The 16,739-nt window shown below is 38.1% G+C and overlaps 1 protein-coding gene across 3 annotated transcripts; it reads right to left on the bottom strand.

Annotated features, from left to right (window-relative positions):
* Positions 1 to 201: 201 nt before the first annotated feature.
* On the bottom strand, positions 202 to 11,538 carry LOC129258802 (lanC-like protein 3). 3 transcript variants are annotated; one of them, XR_010293415.1, is made up of 6 exons: positions 10,985 to 11,538; positions 5,570 to 5,699; positions 3,832 to 3,955; positions 2,691 to 2,906; positions 897 to 1,757; positions 202 to 394 (listed from the first exon to the last, which is right to left on the bottom strand). XR_010293415.1 is itself a non-coding variant. In XM_054897038.2 (5 exons), the coding sequence occupies exons 1-5, from the start codon at positions 11,407 to 11,409 to the stop codon at positions 1,393 to 1,395; spliced, it is 1,260 nt and encodes a 419-aa protein (XP_054753013.1). In that variant the 5' UTR covers positions 11,410 to 11,538; the 3' UTR covers positions 202 to 1,392. The 3 variants fall into 3 exon arrangements, 1 of the variants encoding a protein (XP_054753013.1); XR_010293414.1 differs by having other exon boundaries at positions 734 to 1,757; positions 10,985 to 11,530; XM_054897038.2 differs by having other exon boundaries at positions 202 to 1,757.
* Positions 11,539 to 16,739: the final 5,201 nt, after the last annotated feature.

The raw sequence follows: 16,739 nt of genomic DNA, 5'->3' as shown, positions 1-16,739 counted from the left end.
TTTAAACATTGAATGGCAATACCACATGGTCAGGGAAGAATTAAACTGTGTTTCACATGACAATGATGAGAAAATTAGAATATTTCAGACTTGTTTTAAGCATAACACTAGAGGGGCTTTCATAGGATTTTTCTTTTTATTCAAATCAACTTTTCGTTAGGGTGGACTTGTCCTTTAAAGAATTGCCTTTTGTTAACAACATAAATAATTTGAATTCTTGATATATATTATGTTTGATAATTTGTGCTTGATATTAAAGAAATGGGATAAGAAGACAAAAACGGCTGGCAACTCATACAGTACATATGTACATCGGCACACTCTGACTAAGTTGTCCATTTGTGACAGCCCCCCCCCCCCCTGGGAAGCAGGGGTGGTTTGGTTGATTCAGCCCCTCCCCCCTCCCCTCCCCAAAGATTTGTTTGGGGGTACTGCGGATGTTACACATAGGCCATACACCATAGGTAGCACCCCCTGGAATTCAGGGTGGTATGCTAAAAAGGAGAAATATAACCAAAATCACCTTCATTTTGTTGTGAAAACCTTTTTTTTTTTTGGCATGTCAAATTTTTCTTCCAAGCCAGCACCCCCTATTAAAACAAGTGGAGCGCCTCTAGCAGTCTCGCCTGCATTGCGCGATTCAATATAGCAGCAGTGCTGACTTTGGAAGCGACTATAGAATAATAATTCACAAAAAACACCATTCATATAATAAAATACTCTGTTCATCGACCCTAAATGACATTTGACCTTAATCATGTGACCTAAGACTTGTGCAAGATGATCAGTGATACTTCATTACCCCTATGTCAACATTTCAAGAACTATATCCATAAGCTTTTAAAGTTATGATGGCAATTCAATGAATACCCCCAATCTGGCCAAAGTTCATTAACCTTAAATGACCTTTGACCTTGATCATGTGACCAGAAACTCATGCAGGAATTTCACTGATACTTCAATACCCTTATGTCTAAGTTTCATGAACTAGGTCCAAATACTTATGATGACATTCCCCAAAAAAATTAACCGTATGTTAAGATATCAATGTTTATTCCCCCGAAATGGTCTAAGTTCATTGACCCAAAATGACCTTTGACCTTGGTCATGTGACCTGAAACTCATGCAGGATGTTCAGTAATACCTGATTACTGTTACAAACTACATCTGATTTTAATGAAATTCTCTTTATGAATAATGCTATGCTTGTTTGATTTGACATGATTCATTAAAATCAAGTTGTTTTGGCTGACTTGTCATTCAAGATTATTAACCCATTGGAGACCTGGAGACCAGATAATAATGCAATAATACACATATTTCATATACACCCACTCTCCAACAGGTTAAGGACCTCCGTATACTGACACTTTTCATGGTTATTAGAGATCATTAGAACACATCAAAGAAGGGAAACTCTGCATTATGCGGCTGAAGAAGATCAGTGAGAAAGCAAACTGCACCAGCCCAGCCCTCGAACAAACTTAACGGAGCGTCCGGACACCTCGCCCCCTTCACAAACTCCTCCGTCTGCATGAACTCGGAGAACTGCAGGGCTCTGTGGATGAACTTGCAATCCCCGGTCAGGCGGTAGGTGAGTAGGAAGACGTAGCCGTTGCCGGTGATGCCGTGGCAGATACCGGGGCCTTTCCTGAGGAGCCCTTTCTGCCACGTCAGGTCGGCACATTTTCTGCTCGCGATGAGGTGCATGGGGTCCTTCCAGAGCAGGAAAGCCTTGGCAAACAGGTAGATAACACCTGAAACAAACAACAATATTGCTATCTTATACCATGGGCACCGGAAGCTGGGAGGCTGGGGGAATAGCCCCCCAACCCCCCCCCCCCCCGTCCCCATAAAAAAAATGGTGGAGAGGAAAAATAAATTTTCACCCCTCCCATAAAAAAGGGGGCGGAGAAAAATAGAAGAGGGAATAAGAAAGAAACAGTATCTCTTTTCTAACTACTATTACGACAGGTCGGCACATTTTCTGCTCGCGATGAGGTGCATGGGGTCCTTCCAGAGCAGGAAAGCCTTGGCAAACAGGTAGATAACACCTGAAACAAACAACAATATTGCTATCTTATACCATGGGCACCGGAAGCTGGGAGGCTGGGGGAGTAGCCCCCCCCCCCCCCCCCCCCCCCGTCCCCATAAAAAAAATGGTGGAGAGGAAAAATAAATTTTCACCCCTCCCATAAAAAAGGGGGCGGAGAAAAATAGAAGAGGGAATAAGAAAGAAACAGTATCTCTTTTCTAACTACTATTACGACAATGCCTCGTAATATACCTTACTCATTACAAATATTTATGACATCTCGGGCAATAACTCTAGGTTATAATAAATTGACCACCTAAGATAATAATAATAAGAGTCAGTTCTTGTACAGCGCAGAACACATTATGAATAACGTATCTATGCGCTTCCAAAGGACTTGGATATTATTACCCCCGCTGTAGCTCAAGCAGCTTTCACGCGCTCGGCATTTCAAGGAATAATTCCTGCTAGGTACCCACTAACCTCACCTGGGTTGAGTGCAGCACAATGTGGATATAATTTCTTGCTGAAGGAAACTACGCCATGGCTGGGATTTGAACCAACGACCCTCTGTTTCAAAGTCCGGAGACTAATCCACTGGGCCACAACGCTCTAAGATGTCTGATACAGGTAGTAAATAACAACAGATATTTACCTGGTGCACCATGACACCAATGGACGAGTTGATGCTCGGGAGGACGTTGCTGGATACACTCGGCTACAGTAGGCGGGATGTTGTAATCCGGTGATCTACACGAGATTAGATAATCCACTGTGTTCTTGACGTCGGCCTCGATAGACGGGTCGGACTTGACAAAGGTTGGATAGTTGAGCAGCATCTGGACGATTCCAGAAAGGCCGTGTGCAGCACCTAATTCAAATCAACGTGTCATCATGGATCAGTACACAAATAATACACATCAATGAGCGCAAGAGTAAGAATTATTCATTAAGAACAATTCTAAAATGCCCAAGGCATAGCCAAGGGGTCCTAGAAAACCGTTTATATTGTAACATGTATTCTTTTGTACCATCTGATCATTGATTTGTACTCATAATGTGTCTGGTTTTTTGAATAAATTGAACTTGAACTTGAAGGGCATTTTAAAGATAACAACTACATGAATATGTGCAGTGTAATTGTGCTGTACTGGGAAAAGGGGTACTACTTTGTATCTAAACAATTTTTCTAATGATTGGCACAGTTTTTCACTCTCATACAGGGAGGATTTGGAGATTTTTTCAGATACCTGTATAAAATGTACAGAAGTGAAGAGGCTACCCTGGGTAAAATATGACCTCCTCCTTTTTTTCCTCCTCCTTCTTCCCCTCCCCCTTCTCCTCTTCCTCCTTCTTTCTTTTCTTCTTCTTCTTCTCCTTCTTTCTATTTTTCTCTTCTTCTCCTCCCTCCCCCACCTCTTCTTCTCCTCTTCCCTCTCCTCCTCCTTCTTCTTTATCTCCTTCTTTCTCTTCAACTTCTTCTTCCCCCTTCCTCCTCCTCCTTCATCTTCTTCCTTCTCCTTCTTCTTTTTCTTCTTCTCCTTCTTCTTCTTCTTCTTCTTCTTCTTCTTCTTCTTCTCCTCCTTCTCCTTCTCCTCCTCCTCCTCCTCCTCCTCCTCCTCCTCCTCCTCCTCCTCCTCCTCCTCCTCCTCCTCCTCCTCCTCCTCCTCCTCCTCCTCCTCCTCCTCCTCCTCCTCCTCCTCCTCCTCCTCCTCCTCCTCCTCCTCCTCCTCCTTCTCCTCCTCTTCTTCTTCTAGCATGCACAATTGTACTATACCACCATTTTACAAACCTACCTAAATATTCTGTCTGGTAATATGCATACATTAGCGGTGATTGTGATTTATGCCTTTGTGAATAGCTCCGCCCAGAATCTACTATGGCTCGACAGATCATGAAAGTCACTTCATCACTCAGAACCTAAGGACACAAGAAAGTAAGATTAATTACAAGCAGTTCTTTATCTCTCAACAGACAAGTGAAAGCCACCTCATCACTCAAAACCTAAACAAGAAAACAAGACTAATCACAGACAGTCCATTTCATTAAAACCCCAAAAGTACTGGTAACACAATAAAATAAGATTAATCACAAGCAGTAAGAGTTCACTTCACGCCAAAGTCACCGTTATGCTAACCTAACGATATAAGAAAATGAGATTGATCATAAGCAGTCCATCTCACTTAAAAACTCAAAAGAAAAAAAAAAAAATAAGATTCATCACAACTGATCCAATGTGACTTGACACTGACAGATTTTGAAAGTGACCTCCTACCAGGGCCCGTCTTACAAAGAGTTACGATTGATCCGATCAATCGTAATTATGGAAATCCATCAGTGTCATAATTTTTTTCTACGAAAAACTTGCGCAATGTCCTCTGTTTGCAAAGAGAAGTGCAGTGAATTTTCAAGAAAACAATGAATGCATAAATATACATCATAGCTAGAAAATATTTTGAACAAACATGCATAATAGATGACGCTGCTGGCCGCCCATAGTTAAGATTGATCGGAACTCTTTGTAAGACAGGGCCCTGGTGCCCATTCACCTCACCTGAAAAGACATGTATGTATCATTCATTTGATTAGATGGTGGGTTGGTTTTTTTTTGGGGGGGGTTACGGGTTACGATGTATTTGAAAGATTTTTGGATGTTATGTTGTGTTACAACACAAGGTGGTTGCATACTGCGAGTGCTTTAAATCACATCCCAGGCTCTGAATATAATAATACTTGCTTATATAGCAGGGGCCGCGGAACCGGGGGGGGGGGGGGGGGGGGGGCTGGGGGGGCTTCAGCCCCCCCCCACTTTTTTCCAAAACCGTGTACAAAAATGCAAAAATGACCATACGATTGTGATTTTCTGCATGATTTTCAGCCCCCCCACTTTTGGCTCAGCCCCCCCACTTGGAAAACCGTTCCGCGGCCCCTGTATAGCACTTAACACTTGCTTTAACAAAAGTTTTTAAGTGCTCTAAAGAAATGCAGCATAATTATCCTGGATTTAGCACAGCAGATGTTAAGCGCTCTGCATTTCAAGGAATAAATTCCTACCAGGTACCCAATCACCTTTATACCTGGATCGAGTGTAGCATAGTGTGGATGAATTTCTTGTTGAAGGAAAACACGCCATGGCTTGGAATCAAACCCACGTCCCTCAGACTGAAAGATGAGAGTCATAACACCACTAAACCACCCCCATTGAACACAGGCTCGAGAGTTTTATGAAGTCTGGGCAATTCCATAGAATATGTACGTCCGACCCCATGTTTGTGGAACCTTCATGAAATTTCCTGTCTCTGATTTCAGGTTCTTTTGACAGTCTGTAATGCTCTCAAATGATCATGACTTGGTCAGTTTATGTAGTGAAGTAAAACTTGAGAAAAATGGGGGTCGGATGTACAAAAAGGTTGATTATTTTAAGGAATTGCCCGTCTGTTGCTACTTATGATTCAGCAAAGAAATCCCCTTTTACTGAACCTGTAGATGAGGGTGGACTGGATTTGTCCTTTAAAATGAATTCAGTATACTGACCTGTTGACCGAGTTTCTTGGTGAGCATTTCCGCTCCACATAAATACCCCGCTCTTCCTACCAGTACTTCATCTGATCCACAGCCAAGATAATCTCCGGGCTGACAACATATCCCTGCTAGACCTGCATATCTGCAAAACAATATCAATATGACATTTAGCTCAACTTTAATGATACACACGACTTTCAATGTACCAGTGTTGTAGTTAAGCCCAAACCCTCAAGGTCGAGGCCAAGGCTTCTGTACCCAAGGCCAAGGCTTGGAAACCTAAGGTCAAGGCTTGAAAACCTCAAAGCCAAGGCATTTCAATTTTACGATATACAATTAAAATAGGGTAATAATAAACAGAAGGCAAATACAAAATATGGATAAAAGGCGAATGATTGAATGAACCCAGAGTGATATTCATTTTGAATTCACAGAAATTTATTTTCAAAATGCTGCGAGTAAAACGAGTGAGCCAATTTTGACCTTTTTAATGCAAAAGTCCAATTTTGTGATAGATTTTGAAAACAAAATGTTTCACCCTTTCCCCTTTTGTTTTCTATATATTTCTTTCCTTTTCTTGATCAGGAAACTTTTTCGGGGGGGGGGGTGTAGTCCTTAAGACTGTAGTTTTAAGTCCATGTCAGCTTTAATTTTTACAAATTTTCCCAAGGATGAAATCCATAATACAAGAGCTAAAAATTTTATTAGTGCCTGAAAATTTGCTATTTTAAGGAATTTTGTCACTTTTCATGGTCCTTTCCCTTTTATACGTGTACCCTCTTTTATTAAAATTTCAGTTCTCACTTCTCTTTGAACATTTTATGATCATGTCATCATCATGGGATTTTTTCAGTCTCCATCCATCTGTTTCTAACAGTTTCTGAAAGGAATGGTTATATTCAATAACAATAAAAAGAAAATTGCGAGAAATCCGAGAATAATAAAACCGATGGCCATGCATATATGTATATACATGTACAATAATCATCAATACCATTATCATGTCATCTTCGACTCTCTTTATCATCATACATAGGCCTATCATAATTATTATAATGTTCTACCATAGATTATTGGTTGTATGATAATGTATGATAATACAGCCCCCCCCCCCCCGGAAAAGGGGATTATTCCCCCAGGATCAACACCTATGGTTATGCATGTGATCATGAAATTACAAAGAAAACTGTTTGCAAGCATGTATACATCATAAAGTCTCTCTTTCTTCAAATATTTCACTGTTCTTCCTTGAAACCATAGTAAATAAAGTTCACTGTCAAACCATTTTCACAAAAACAAGCAAACATTGTTTTGTCTTGTCAATCTGAGACAATACACTCAAAACAAAATATACAAAATAAGAAGAGATGTAGGCCTATTCTCTATCAACCTATAATTATTAACTGATTTTTACATAATATATTCTGCCCAATTAGCCATCTGTTGCACCCCATCTCTCTTTCACTATTGTGTGTGTATCTCTTTCATTCTCTCTCTCTTTCTTTTTCCACTGATTTGATATCATGTATTAAAGAGGGAGCATTGGGGCCATGCCTGCCCCCCCCCCAAAAAAAAATCAAAACACCAAGATAAAATTGAGAAAAGAAAGAAAAGGAAAGGAGTGAATTGTCTCAATCTATTACTTACAATCCAATTAACTTTTTTGTACATATCATGCACATTGCTCAATATCCCGGGGGGGGCCACTTACATTGACGAGTGGATACCATGCGCGGCCAAAAAAACACGTAAAAAGGATGTCTTTTTCAAGATAGGGCACGTTACGTACGTAACGTGATAAGGGTGTCAAAAACACAAAAATATTGAAAAAAGGGTATCCATTTCGCTCGGAAAAATATACGTGTTTAGGGTCAAATATGCGGGGATGATAAAACAAAATCAAAATGTTTTATAAAGGATGTCCTTTTTGCCCAACATTACGTGTTTAGAGTCCGATTTGCGCGAGGTGTGGTCGTACTAAACCAAAATAATGGTGTCAAAGGTACAACCGACGACCAACGGACCCGTGACATAACAATGAAATATCGCTGTACTTGTTTCCCGACTCGTTTAGGGGTTCATTTCTGGGAATACTTGCCAAGAGTATCGTTTTGTTTTCAATACTTGTTAAAGGGTGCATTTTCAGAATATGGAAAATACATCACTGTACTCGTTTAGGGGTTCATTTCTGGGAATACTTGCCAATTTTTTTGGTTTTGTTTTCAATACTTAAAGGGTGCATTTTCAGAATATGGAAAATACATTGCTGTACTTGTTTAGGGGCTCAATTCTGGGAATACTTGCCAATAGAATTTGTTTCCAGTACTTGTTAAGGGTAGGGTTTCACAGTTCACACGCCAATACTTGTTAAGGCGTGCATTTTCAGAATATGGAAAATACGTGTTTAGGGTGTTTTTCAAGACCCCGTGGTCGCGCATGGTATCCACTCGTCAATGGAAGTGGCCCCCCCCCCCCCCCCCCGGGCTCAATATCCATTGATCGGTCGCACTGTGCTCGATTGTCTTTTAGTATACCAATGTTCAATTTGGCAGCAGCACGCTTTGCGTTAGATTTGGAAATCCTCATTCCCAGACAAGGATGTAATGTGTAAGCTTTTCATACGTTTCAAATTCATCTTGATTTATTAATGTTTAGCTCTGTCAATTTTCATGTTAAATCATCTTTGTCTCAAAAGTGGGCTTTTAGTGGATGAAAATGTTTTTTCCTGCCCCCCCCCCCCTTCCCTATAGTTGAAAGCTGGATCTGCCATTGATGAACGAGGTCACGTCTTACAATTCAAGTTTACATGTTGTATACTGTATGAGCTGTTATTTTCGCAGATTGCCCATCGGCCGCGAATTTAACAACACACGAAAATATTGACACTTTTATTAGTCAACTGGTGCCAATATCCCCAACAGCACAGCTATTAAAGCTCTTGAAGACATCCTCTATAATAAAAGAAGAGATATGCACCTCTATATGTACAAAAAATAAGTTTTAGAAAGTACAGTTAGTGATTCAAAAAGTTAGCTAGAATTTGATTTTTTTTATTTCTCAAACAAAATCAGAGCCTAAACTATTTTCTCACATAATTCTATCGATATTTATTCACTCACTGTAATAATATGTATTTTCCATAAAATAATTTGATTTCATTGTCATCTGATTCACTATATACACACGTATTAGCAGCTATTTGCATACTCATTAATATTCATAAGTCACATGACCGGAGCTTTTGGAGGTGTAAGATTGTGTTCACAAAATTGAACATTTTTGCACTGAAACCATCTTTTTAAAAAGTGAATCTAACAAAACACCACTTCATAAGATTACTCTTACAGATCAAACTGTGACATGATGAATTTTCAGATCTAAAAGTACAAAAAAGTGAAATTTAAGCTACTTTTTCCACATTTTGTAAATGGTTTTACAGGGACATATTTATGTACAAAAGACACATCAGCAGAGGAACTATGAGGAGCATAGTATTGCACATAATTTGCAGTAGTTTTGCTTCTTTGAAATGCTGTGGAAGTATTTCGTACATTTTCCAATTTAACAACCGCGGGGACCCCCGATTTTTCTGTACACGAAAATAACAGCTTGTACAGTATCATGATTTCTACAAATGAAGAAACTAAAGCATGCAGATCTTCATATAATTGAGAATGTCAATTGACTTTTATAGCATTAAAGGGAGAGATAGGCAGGATCAATGCTCTCTAAAGTCTAAACTACATGTAATAAACCTTCATTTTGTCAGTTTTTCTCAAACTTAGAAATATATGTTGAAATGGGTGACACTACATACAAAACTTAAATTGATATCAATTATGACTTTATAGACAGTAATCGAAATTGTAATTCTAATTGACAAAAGTAATTGGTAATTGTAATTGCAAAAAAATGTAATTCAATTGAAAAGTAATTGTAATTGAACATTTCTTCGATTACGGAATTGTAATTGTAATTGAACATTTCTTCGATTACGGAATTGTAATTGAAGAAATTAATTGAGCCCAACCCTGCATCTCTATGCAATAAACATGTACACACAAAATGGGCGCAGCCAGTAGGCCTAATCAACGCATCGCTCAGACACCAGAACGTGACCTCGAGAGTACATGTAGATCGAGGGAAGGAGCACAGAGTCAGAGAAAATTATTGTCACTTTTTGGTCAGAGATAATCTTTACAAATATATGTTAACATAAAGAGAAGCTGCTCCGTTATCCTTATGGGACATCAGCCAATTTTATAAACAAGTTACAGCGATTTATTTTGTTACACTACCAGTCACAATCCTTTGAATCACTATTATCTGTTAAAAAACCCCAGAGAACAACAGATTCAGTGGACCGAATCCATTGTTCTCTGGTTTTAACAGGTAATAGCGAGTCAAAGAATTGTGACTGGTAATGGTATTGTAAGTCATGTCATAATAAACCTAATTAGGGCAATTTATGCACCCCCAAGAAGTAGTGTTTACGGCCTGGCCTATCTCTAAACACAGACTTTGCACAGTTCGGTCAAGGCAGTACGTGTATCAATAAAGTGCCAAATACATGTACATGTACTGTAGGCTATATAATACGGAACTGGCCAATCGATATACCGAGGGCGCATGCGCGAATTTGACTGAGTCTACATGTAGGCCTATTTAAATTGCTTGAAAATTTGTTTTCTTTGCATACATATGCGCCATCCCATACATGATCGGCCAATTTTTGTTTTCAATTTTGAAAGTGAGTGAACGAACGTGGCCCTTTTCCCCCTTTTTGAGGGTCTGGCTACTCCTCGATGTCAGGATTCTGCTGTCGGTACTTAGACCTTCAGCCATTAGAATTGAGGTGGGTGCATGATTTCTTTTTTTTTCTTTAATTATGGGCGTTTTTGGTACCCCAACCTCGAAGGTGCCTATGTTAGTATTTGTTACCTTTGGCAGCCTATAATATAATTATAAGGCTATGGTTACCTTCTGGGTTAACATTTAAGAAGTCAAGAAACAAGAAAAGAAGAAATACCATTTCTTTTCTAGGACCCTTCCAATTCTGGCAGCATATCAAGAGGTGTTAGGAAAACACAGGTCACAGCTCAGGATTTTTTATATGTAGATCTACTACTAGTTTTGTGATTTTTTCAGTTTTTTTTGCTTGGTTAATGACCCTTACCAGGGGCTGCGGAACGGTTTTCAAAGTGGGGGGGCTGACCAATGCAAAAAATCACAATCATATGGTCATTTTTACGTTTTTGTAAATGGTTTTGGAAAAAAGTGGGGGGCTGCCCCCCCCCCCTGCTTACTCCTTGTAAGTTAATCTGTTCACATATAAAAATTGTGAGAATTGTTATAGCTTGTAAACCAAAGTGTGTAGCTTTAGGTGAAATTAAGCCCCCCCCCCCCCTCTCAATCATTCATACTTACTTCCCGATATATTCTTGCACCTTTTCTTCTTTTCCCAGCGCTCTGTACAAGAGAGATGCCACTGCATAAACTCCTGCTGATCCGAGAAGAAATGCTGATCGAGTTTCTGGCGATCGTTTTTTCTCTTCATAGTCCAATGCTTGAGCTATATACTGCTCAGCGAGTTCTAAATATTCACTCTCTTTCTCTGGGATCTGTTTTGATTGAGCCACGTACAGCAGCGCATAGGCGATTCCAGCGATCCCAACATACACGCCACCCTCGCAGGCCTGTTGGTTCGGCACCACGTTCTGCCGAAGAGCTTCGATTACCGCTACGATTCGAGCACGGATCTGGTCGACTGGAATTTGGACCTCCTGATCGTAGCCACAGTCCGGCATTTTGTTCTCAAAATACCTCATCCTTGCCATGCCACTGGCCGCCATGTTGGAGTTGACTGTGTACTTCAGGCCGCAAATATAATTGCCATTTAAAAGGCGCAAATTCGTGGCTCACTTTGTTCGCGTTTGTTTACATTGCACCGGGCTGTGAATAGATATGGCACGCCTTTTGTTACTGTATCGTTTTAGACTTCCCACAGGAGTTATAATATGTTTTTTGTTAGAGCTGGGGTAAAGATGCTGCTCTAAATGAATATAACTGGCCTAATTGTTACAATTATGGCTAGATCATCTTTAATTTTCAAATAAATGCATGGGGAACGGAAATTTAAAAAAAATTGGGAGGCCTGTAGACGTAGTGGCACCATTTTTATTCAAAACAAAATTTTTGAGAAAAGACAGGGTCTGATAGAGATGTATTTTGATTATAATAGGCTCTCTGAGCTGAGAAAAGATTCTAATAACATGGACCTATTAACTATATAGACCTATCCTTTCATAAAAATCCAAAATAAAAACATATCATGTCCAAAAGGCTACGTACTGGATGCTGGGGCTATATGATAAAAGGGGTGATGGGGGCATGTGTGAAGAGTGTATCAGAGAACCATGTTTCGGTTACCAATAAATTAACATTTGAACATGCATGCCTGTCGAAATTCGGCCGGGAATTATGTAGATAGTAACAAAAGAGTTCGTTTTTCCAATTTCTGTAATCATACCACAAATACCAAGGCCCGCAGATCAAGAGGAGGGGAAAAGGGGGGGGGGCTGAAGCCCCCCCCCCCCTTCTCTCACTTTTTCCCAAAACCGTGTACAAAAAACGTAAAAATTACCATGATATGATTGTGATTTTTTGCATGGTCAGCCGCCCCCCCCCCCTCTTCCACTTTATTGAACCGTTCCGCGGCCCCTGAATACCTGTTTGAGTATCAGGTATACATATTTGCAGATGATACACAAATCTTTGATACCAGTATTTCTATCCAAATCAACTAAGTGGTCCAAAAGATGGAAATGTTGGAAATTTAAATGTAAGGTGGTTCATATATATGGGAAAGAACTTCAAGAAGAACCACACAATGAATGGAGTCGGACAGGCCAAAGACCTTCGGAGTAATTATTGATAAGGAAATAGATTTCCACCAGAATGTGGCAAATCCAGATTCAAGCAAATGAAATTGAAGGAATGATAAAGAGAACATTTCGGAAAATATCAAAGGATATGCTTCCCATTTTGTCCACCATACTTGTACGACCTCATCTTGAATATGATAACATTGAACTGTGGCATTCATAAATTGGACTAAGATAAAGTAGAAAAGGTGCAACCAGGGGTGCAACACGAAGAGCAACAAAAAGCTTCACTGAGTTCTACGATCGAGAGCTAAATTATGAAGAACGTTTGAAAGCACTCAATCTACAAAAGAGGTGATATGACTGCAGTCTTCAAAATTCTGACGGGTCGACTTGAAATTCTGCCGGAAATATTTTTTTACACAGTAAAAAAAAGATTATACAACGCTGTTTACTATATGAACCTTACAGTAATTGTTTAAACAGTTTAAACAACTGTTTAAATTTTAAGCAACAAAGTTTAATTTTCAATATCTTATTTTCAATAAATTAAACATGATTGTTTAAACGGTTAAACAAATACTGTATATAAGGTTCATATAGTAAACAGCGTTGCATAAAATCTTAAACAGCGTTTTTACTGTGTACAGTGCAGAGTAACCAGAGGACACAATCAAAACTCTTCATGAAAAAGATCAAGACTGGATGTTAGGAGTAATGTTTTACTCCATGAGTTGTAAGAGATTGGAGCAATCTACCTCGAGAAATTGTAGAGGCAAAGTGATTTTTAAATGTTTAAAAAATCGGATTGACGAATTTGATGGAATGGGTTATTTAAATACCACTAATTCAAGATGCACAGTCAAGTTTAAATTAGCCATAGAAGGATACATTCTAAAAATCAAGGATTTAAAATAAATCCAGATCGGCTGTGGATAGTGACCAGCCGAATGTTGGATTTATTTTGAATCTTTAGGATTAACTTACTAATCTCAAAGGATTTAAATTCAAATATTTTAGATTTATATTTCAGTGTACAAGGTTTGAAACTAAATCTAATATTCGGCTGGTCACTATTCACAGCCGATCTGGATTTATTTAAAATCCTTAATTGATTTTAGAGTATAGTAGCAATCAACATCGATATCAAACGTTAAAGGAGAAATCTACACTGTAAAAAAAAATTAGTAGAAATTACTTAATAAAATTGTGGCAAAAAATTGCCTTAATTTTTTCAAGTATTTATGACTTTGGCAGTTTTAAGTAAAATTTACTTATTTTCTTTGCTTCCATTTTACTCAAGAAAATTAAGTTACAATAACTTAATTCAATTAAGTAAAACAATCACTAAAATATTTGAAAATATCAAATGGGGGAGTGGATGGACTTTCGTGATTCGAAAGTCCGCTCCCCCATCGTCCCACTTTTGGTGGCATCATTTTCATTTTATACATGTTTTATCCAAATATTAAACTTTGTGAATTGTCACTTACCTGTACATGTATAGGTACTGACATTGATATTTATACGCGATCGTTTCATTCTTACAAATAAAACAGTGAGAATAATTTTCTGCTAAATGACTATTTAATGTTGCCTTTTCTTTGATTCAACAAAAGAATACAATAGTTAGCACACCCTTATCCAAAACAATTTCAAACACAAATAGAAATGACAGTTATTAAAAAAAAAACATTTACTTGCTCTAATGAATATTCATGCATTATTTAAATATGGCGTTAATTGAAAATATAAGTACATTCAACATTATTTTATAAGTAATAATCATCTTTGCCTAATTGAGTTAGATTTACTCAATCAAAGCAAGCTATCAATACGCGAATTTTCTTAAATGTATATTGAACCCAAATAAATCAAGTAAATCAAGTAAATTAAAAGACAAGTTGAAACTACTTAAAAACAACGAAAAATAATTACAAATTGTAAATTCTACTTAAATACATTAAGTGTTAACTACTGATTCAATGTTTTTTTTTTACAGTGTAGGGCCCTGGGCACGATTTTGTAGTAGGGTCGCTGATGTAAATTTGACAAGCAAAAATAAAAGAGGGAGGGGTTCACAACAAATTGAAGGCCATTTTGATCCCGAGAAGTTTGACAAGAAAAAAAGAAGATAAAAGAAAAAAGGTTCCACTACAAAATATAAGTAATTTTGGTTACATTTGTCAATTTTTTAACACCTACCAGAACTCCAAGGGGTGCTGCCTAGCGCCTGTAATATACGCAGCACCCCCAAGGAAAATCGCGGTCCGGGTGCAGAAATCAGCACCCCCGCTTCCCAGGGCCATGGAGAAATCCTATTCATCCGTACTATCCTAATGTGATGTGATTGTATTTCTCTTTCAGATCGGAATAAGGAATTGAAGCAGCCTCTGTGATAATTTTTATTTCTTTGCAAACGCAGCCATGAAAATGAAACATATCCGCATTACAAGGTTTTAAAGTAGGCCTATAACAAACAGGTGCGTCGTCACCGTCCCATTGGTTACCGCGCTCTGATTGGATAAAAGTTTTTACTCCTCGTCGGTGCCATTGTGACGTCACAATCTAAAAGTTCGTTAAGTGTGACATCACAATGGCACCTGCGCGGAATAAAACTTTTATCCAATCAGGGCGCGGTATAACCAACTGAATGGTGAAGGCGCACCTGTACCTGCATAATAATGGTGAAAGTAGGTCACACCGGACCGGACCATGCATGATGCAATTTGTTTTTATGGCATTTTATGCAATCATATTGTTGTCCTGTTAACTGTTTTGTGGAAAATAAACGAAAATTTAAAATGTCATAACTTTCTTATTTTTCATCCAATTTTGATGAAATTTTCAATATTATGCTTGTTTGATTTTTCTCTATTATTTCAAATCAACATTTTTCTGGGGTGGACTTGACCTTTAACATACTTTACATGGAAAAATCGTATAATCGTGATGATAATGCAATTATAAAATCTGGAAAACAATTGAAAAAAAAGTAGGCCCTATTCATAATTTATGAATGAGTGCGGAGGCAATTACAAATGCAATTATTGGTGCTGCCACCTTCACAAAAACTGGAAACTGAATATATGATATTGTGGAGTATAATCATGATGTCATGAATACTGAATACCAGATTGAGCATAAAAGGGGGAAATACACATTTTAACACAATGACACAAAGATAATTACTCCAAAAAACGAAAGGCGAAAGAGAAAAGAAAATTTGGTCAAACATTATTAGAATATTTACTGAGAAGTTGGGTTTTGATCTCCTTTTAAAAACATTTAATGATAGATTTAACATAAAGTGGTATTTTGTTCCAGATAATATTGGTCCTTTGTAAAACATACAATTCTTTGCTAAAGAGGTGATATTTTGGGTAGGTGGAAGTTTGAAGATCCCCTAGATCGTCTAAAAATATAATACAGAAATTACACACAAAAAGGAATGCTTTCGAAAGAACAGCTTGTTTATGCAATAAATAACTCGACATCGAGATATAAATTTTATTCAGTGTTGCAAATTGATAAGTTTCAATAATACGACTCGGGTCAAACTCTTTATTTATGCCTATACACCATTGAAATTTTAAACAATCATACCCCTTTTGGGAAAGTGTATGAAAAATGAAAAAAAAAAAAAAAATCACGTACATAACCGGGACAAGACCCCCCACAAAAAAGAAAGAAAAAAAAAAAAATAGATAAATAGATAAATAAATGAATAAATGAATAAATGAATAAATGAATAAATGAATAAATGAATAAATGAATAAATAAAAATAAACAAAATAAATAAATAAATCAAATACAAACAAAACAGGAAGCCCGAATCATGGAAAGCGAAGATCGAAGAGAAGGTGGGAGGGGGAGAACTGAAGAGGAAAAAAAGAGGAGTGGGAGAGGGGCCGAGGGGGGGGGGGGGGTGGGCTGGAGAGAGGAGGAGGAGCCTGCTGATTGGTAGAAACGTACGTTGGAGATTCGAGGTTAGGGCTGTATGGATAAGATTTCTCTACTGAAACTACTGAAACTACTTTTTTAATGTTATTATTACGCACTATTTAAAGAGAGAGAACTCAGAGATCCGTATTTTGCACCGAAAATAATTTGACAGATTGCATTTTTTTGTCTAGTTATTTGTTTGATTGTTTCGTGTTTTGTTCCACTGAAGCCCGAGAAGATTGGTCTTTTTTGTCTTGCGTTGTGTTAACGAGAATATTTGGTGTTTGTTTGGACTTTGGAGGAAGCCGGGGAGGAAGGGGCGGGGGGTCTGAGTGAAAAAAAATTCAAACAAA

Source organism: Lytechinus pictus, chromosome 4 (genome assembly GCF_037042905.1).
Source record: "Lytechinus pictus isolate F3 Inbred chromosome 4, Lp3.0, whole genome shotgun sequence".
Lineage (NCBI taxonomy): Eukaryota > Metazoa > Echinodermata > Echinoidea > Temnopleuroida > Toxopneustidae > Lytechinus > Lytechinus pictus.
The sequence above is the reverse complement of the archived record's forward strand: the minus strand, read 5'-3'. Positions and strand labels throughout refer to the sequence as shown.

Bases quoted from the DNA above. Each gene is read 5' to 3' on its own strand.
- LOC129258802 (XM_054897038.2), bottom strand. From the start codon at position 11,409: ATGGCGGCCAGTGGCATGGCAAGGATGAGGTATTTTGAGAACAAAATG. The intron at 5,700-10,984 runs GTAAGTATGAAT...ATTGTTTTGCAG, and splicing joins GTGCAAGAATATATCGGGAA to ATATGCAGGTCTAGCAGGGA. The intron at 3,956-5,569 runs GTCAGTATACTG...TTGTGTCCTTAG, and splicing joins CCAAGAAACTCGGTCAACAG to GTTCTGAGTGATGAAGTGAC.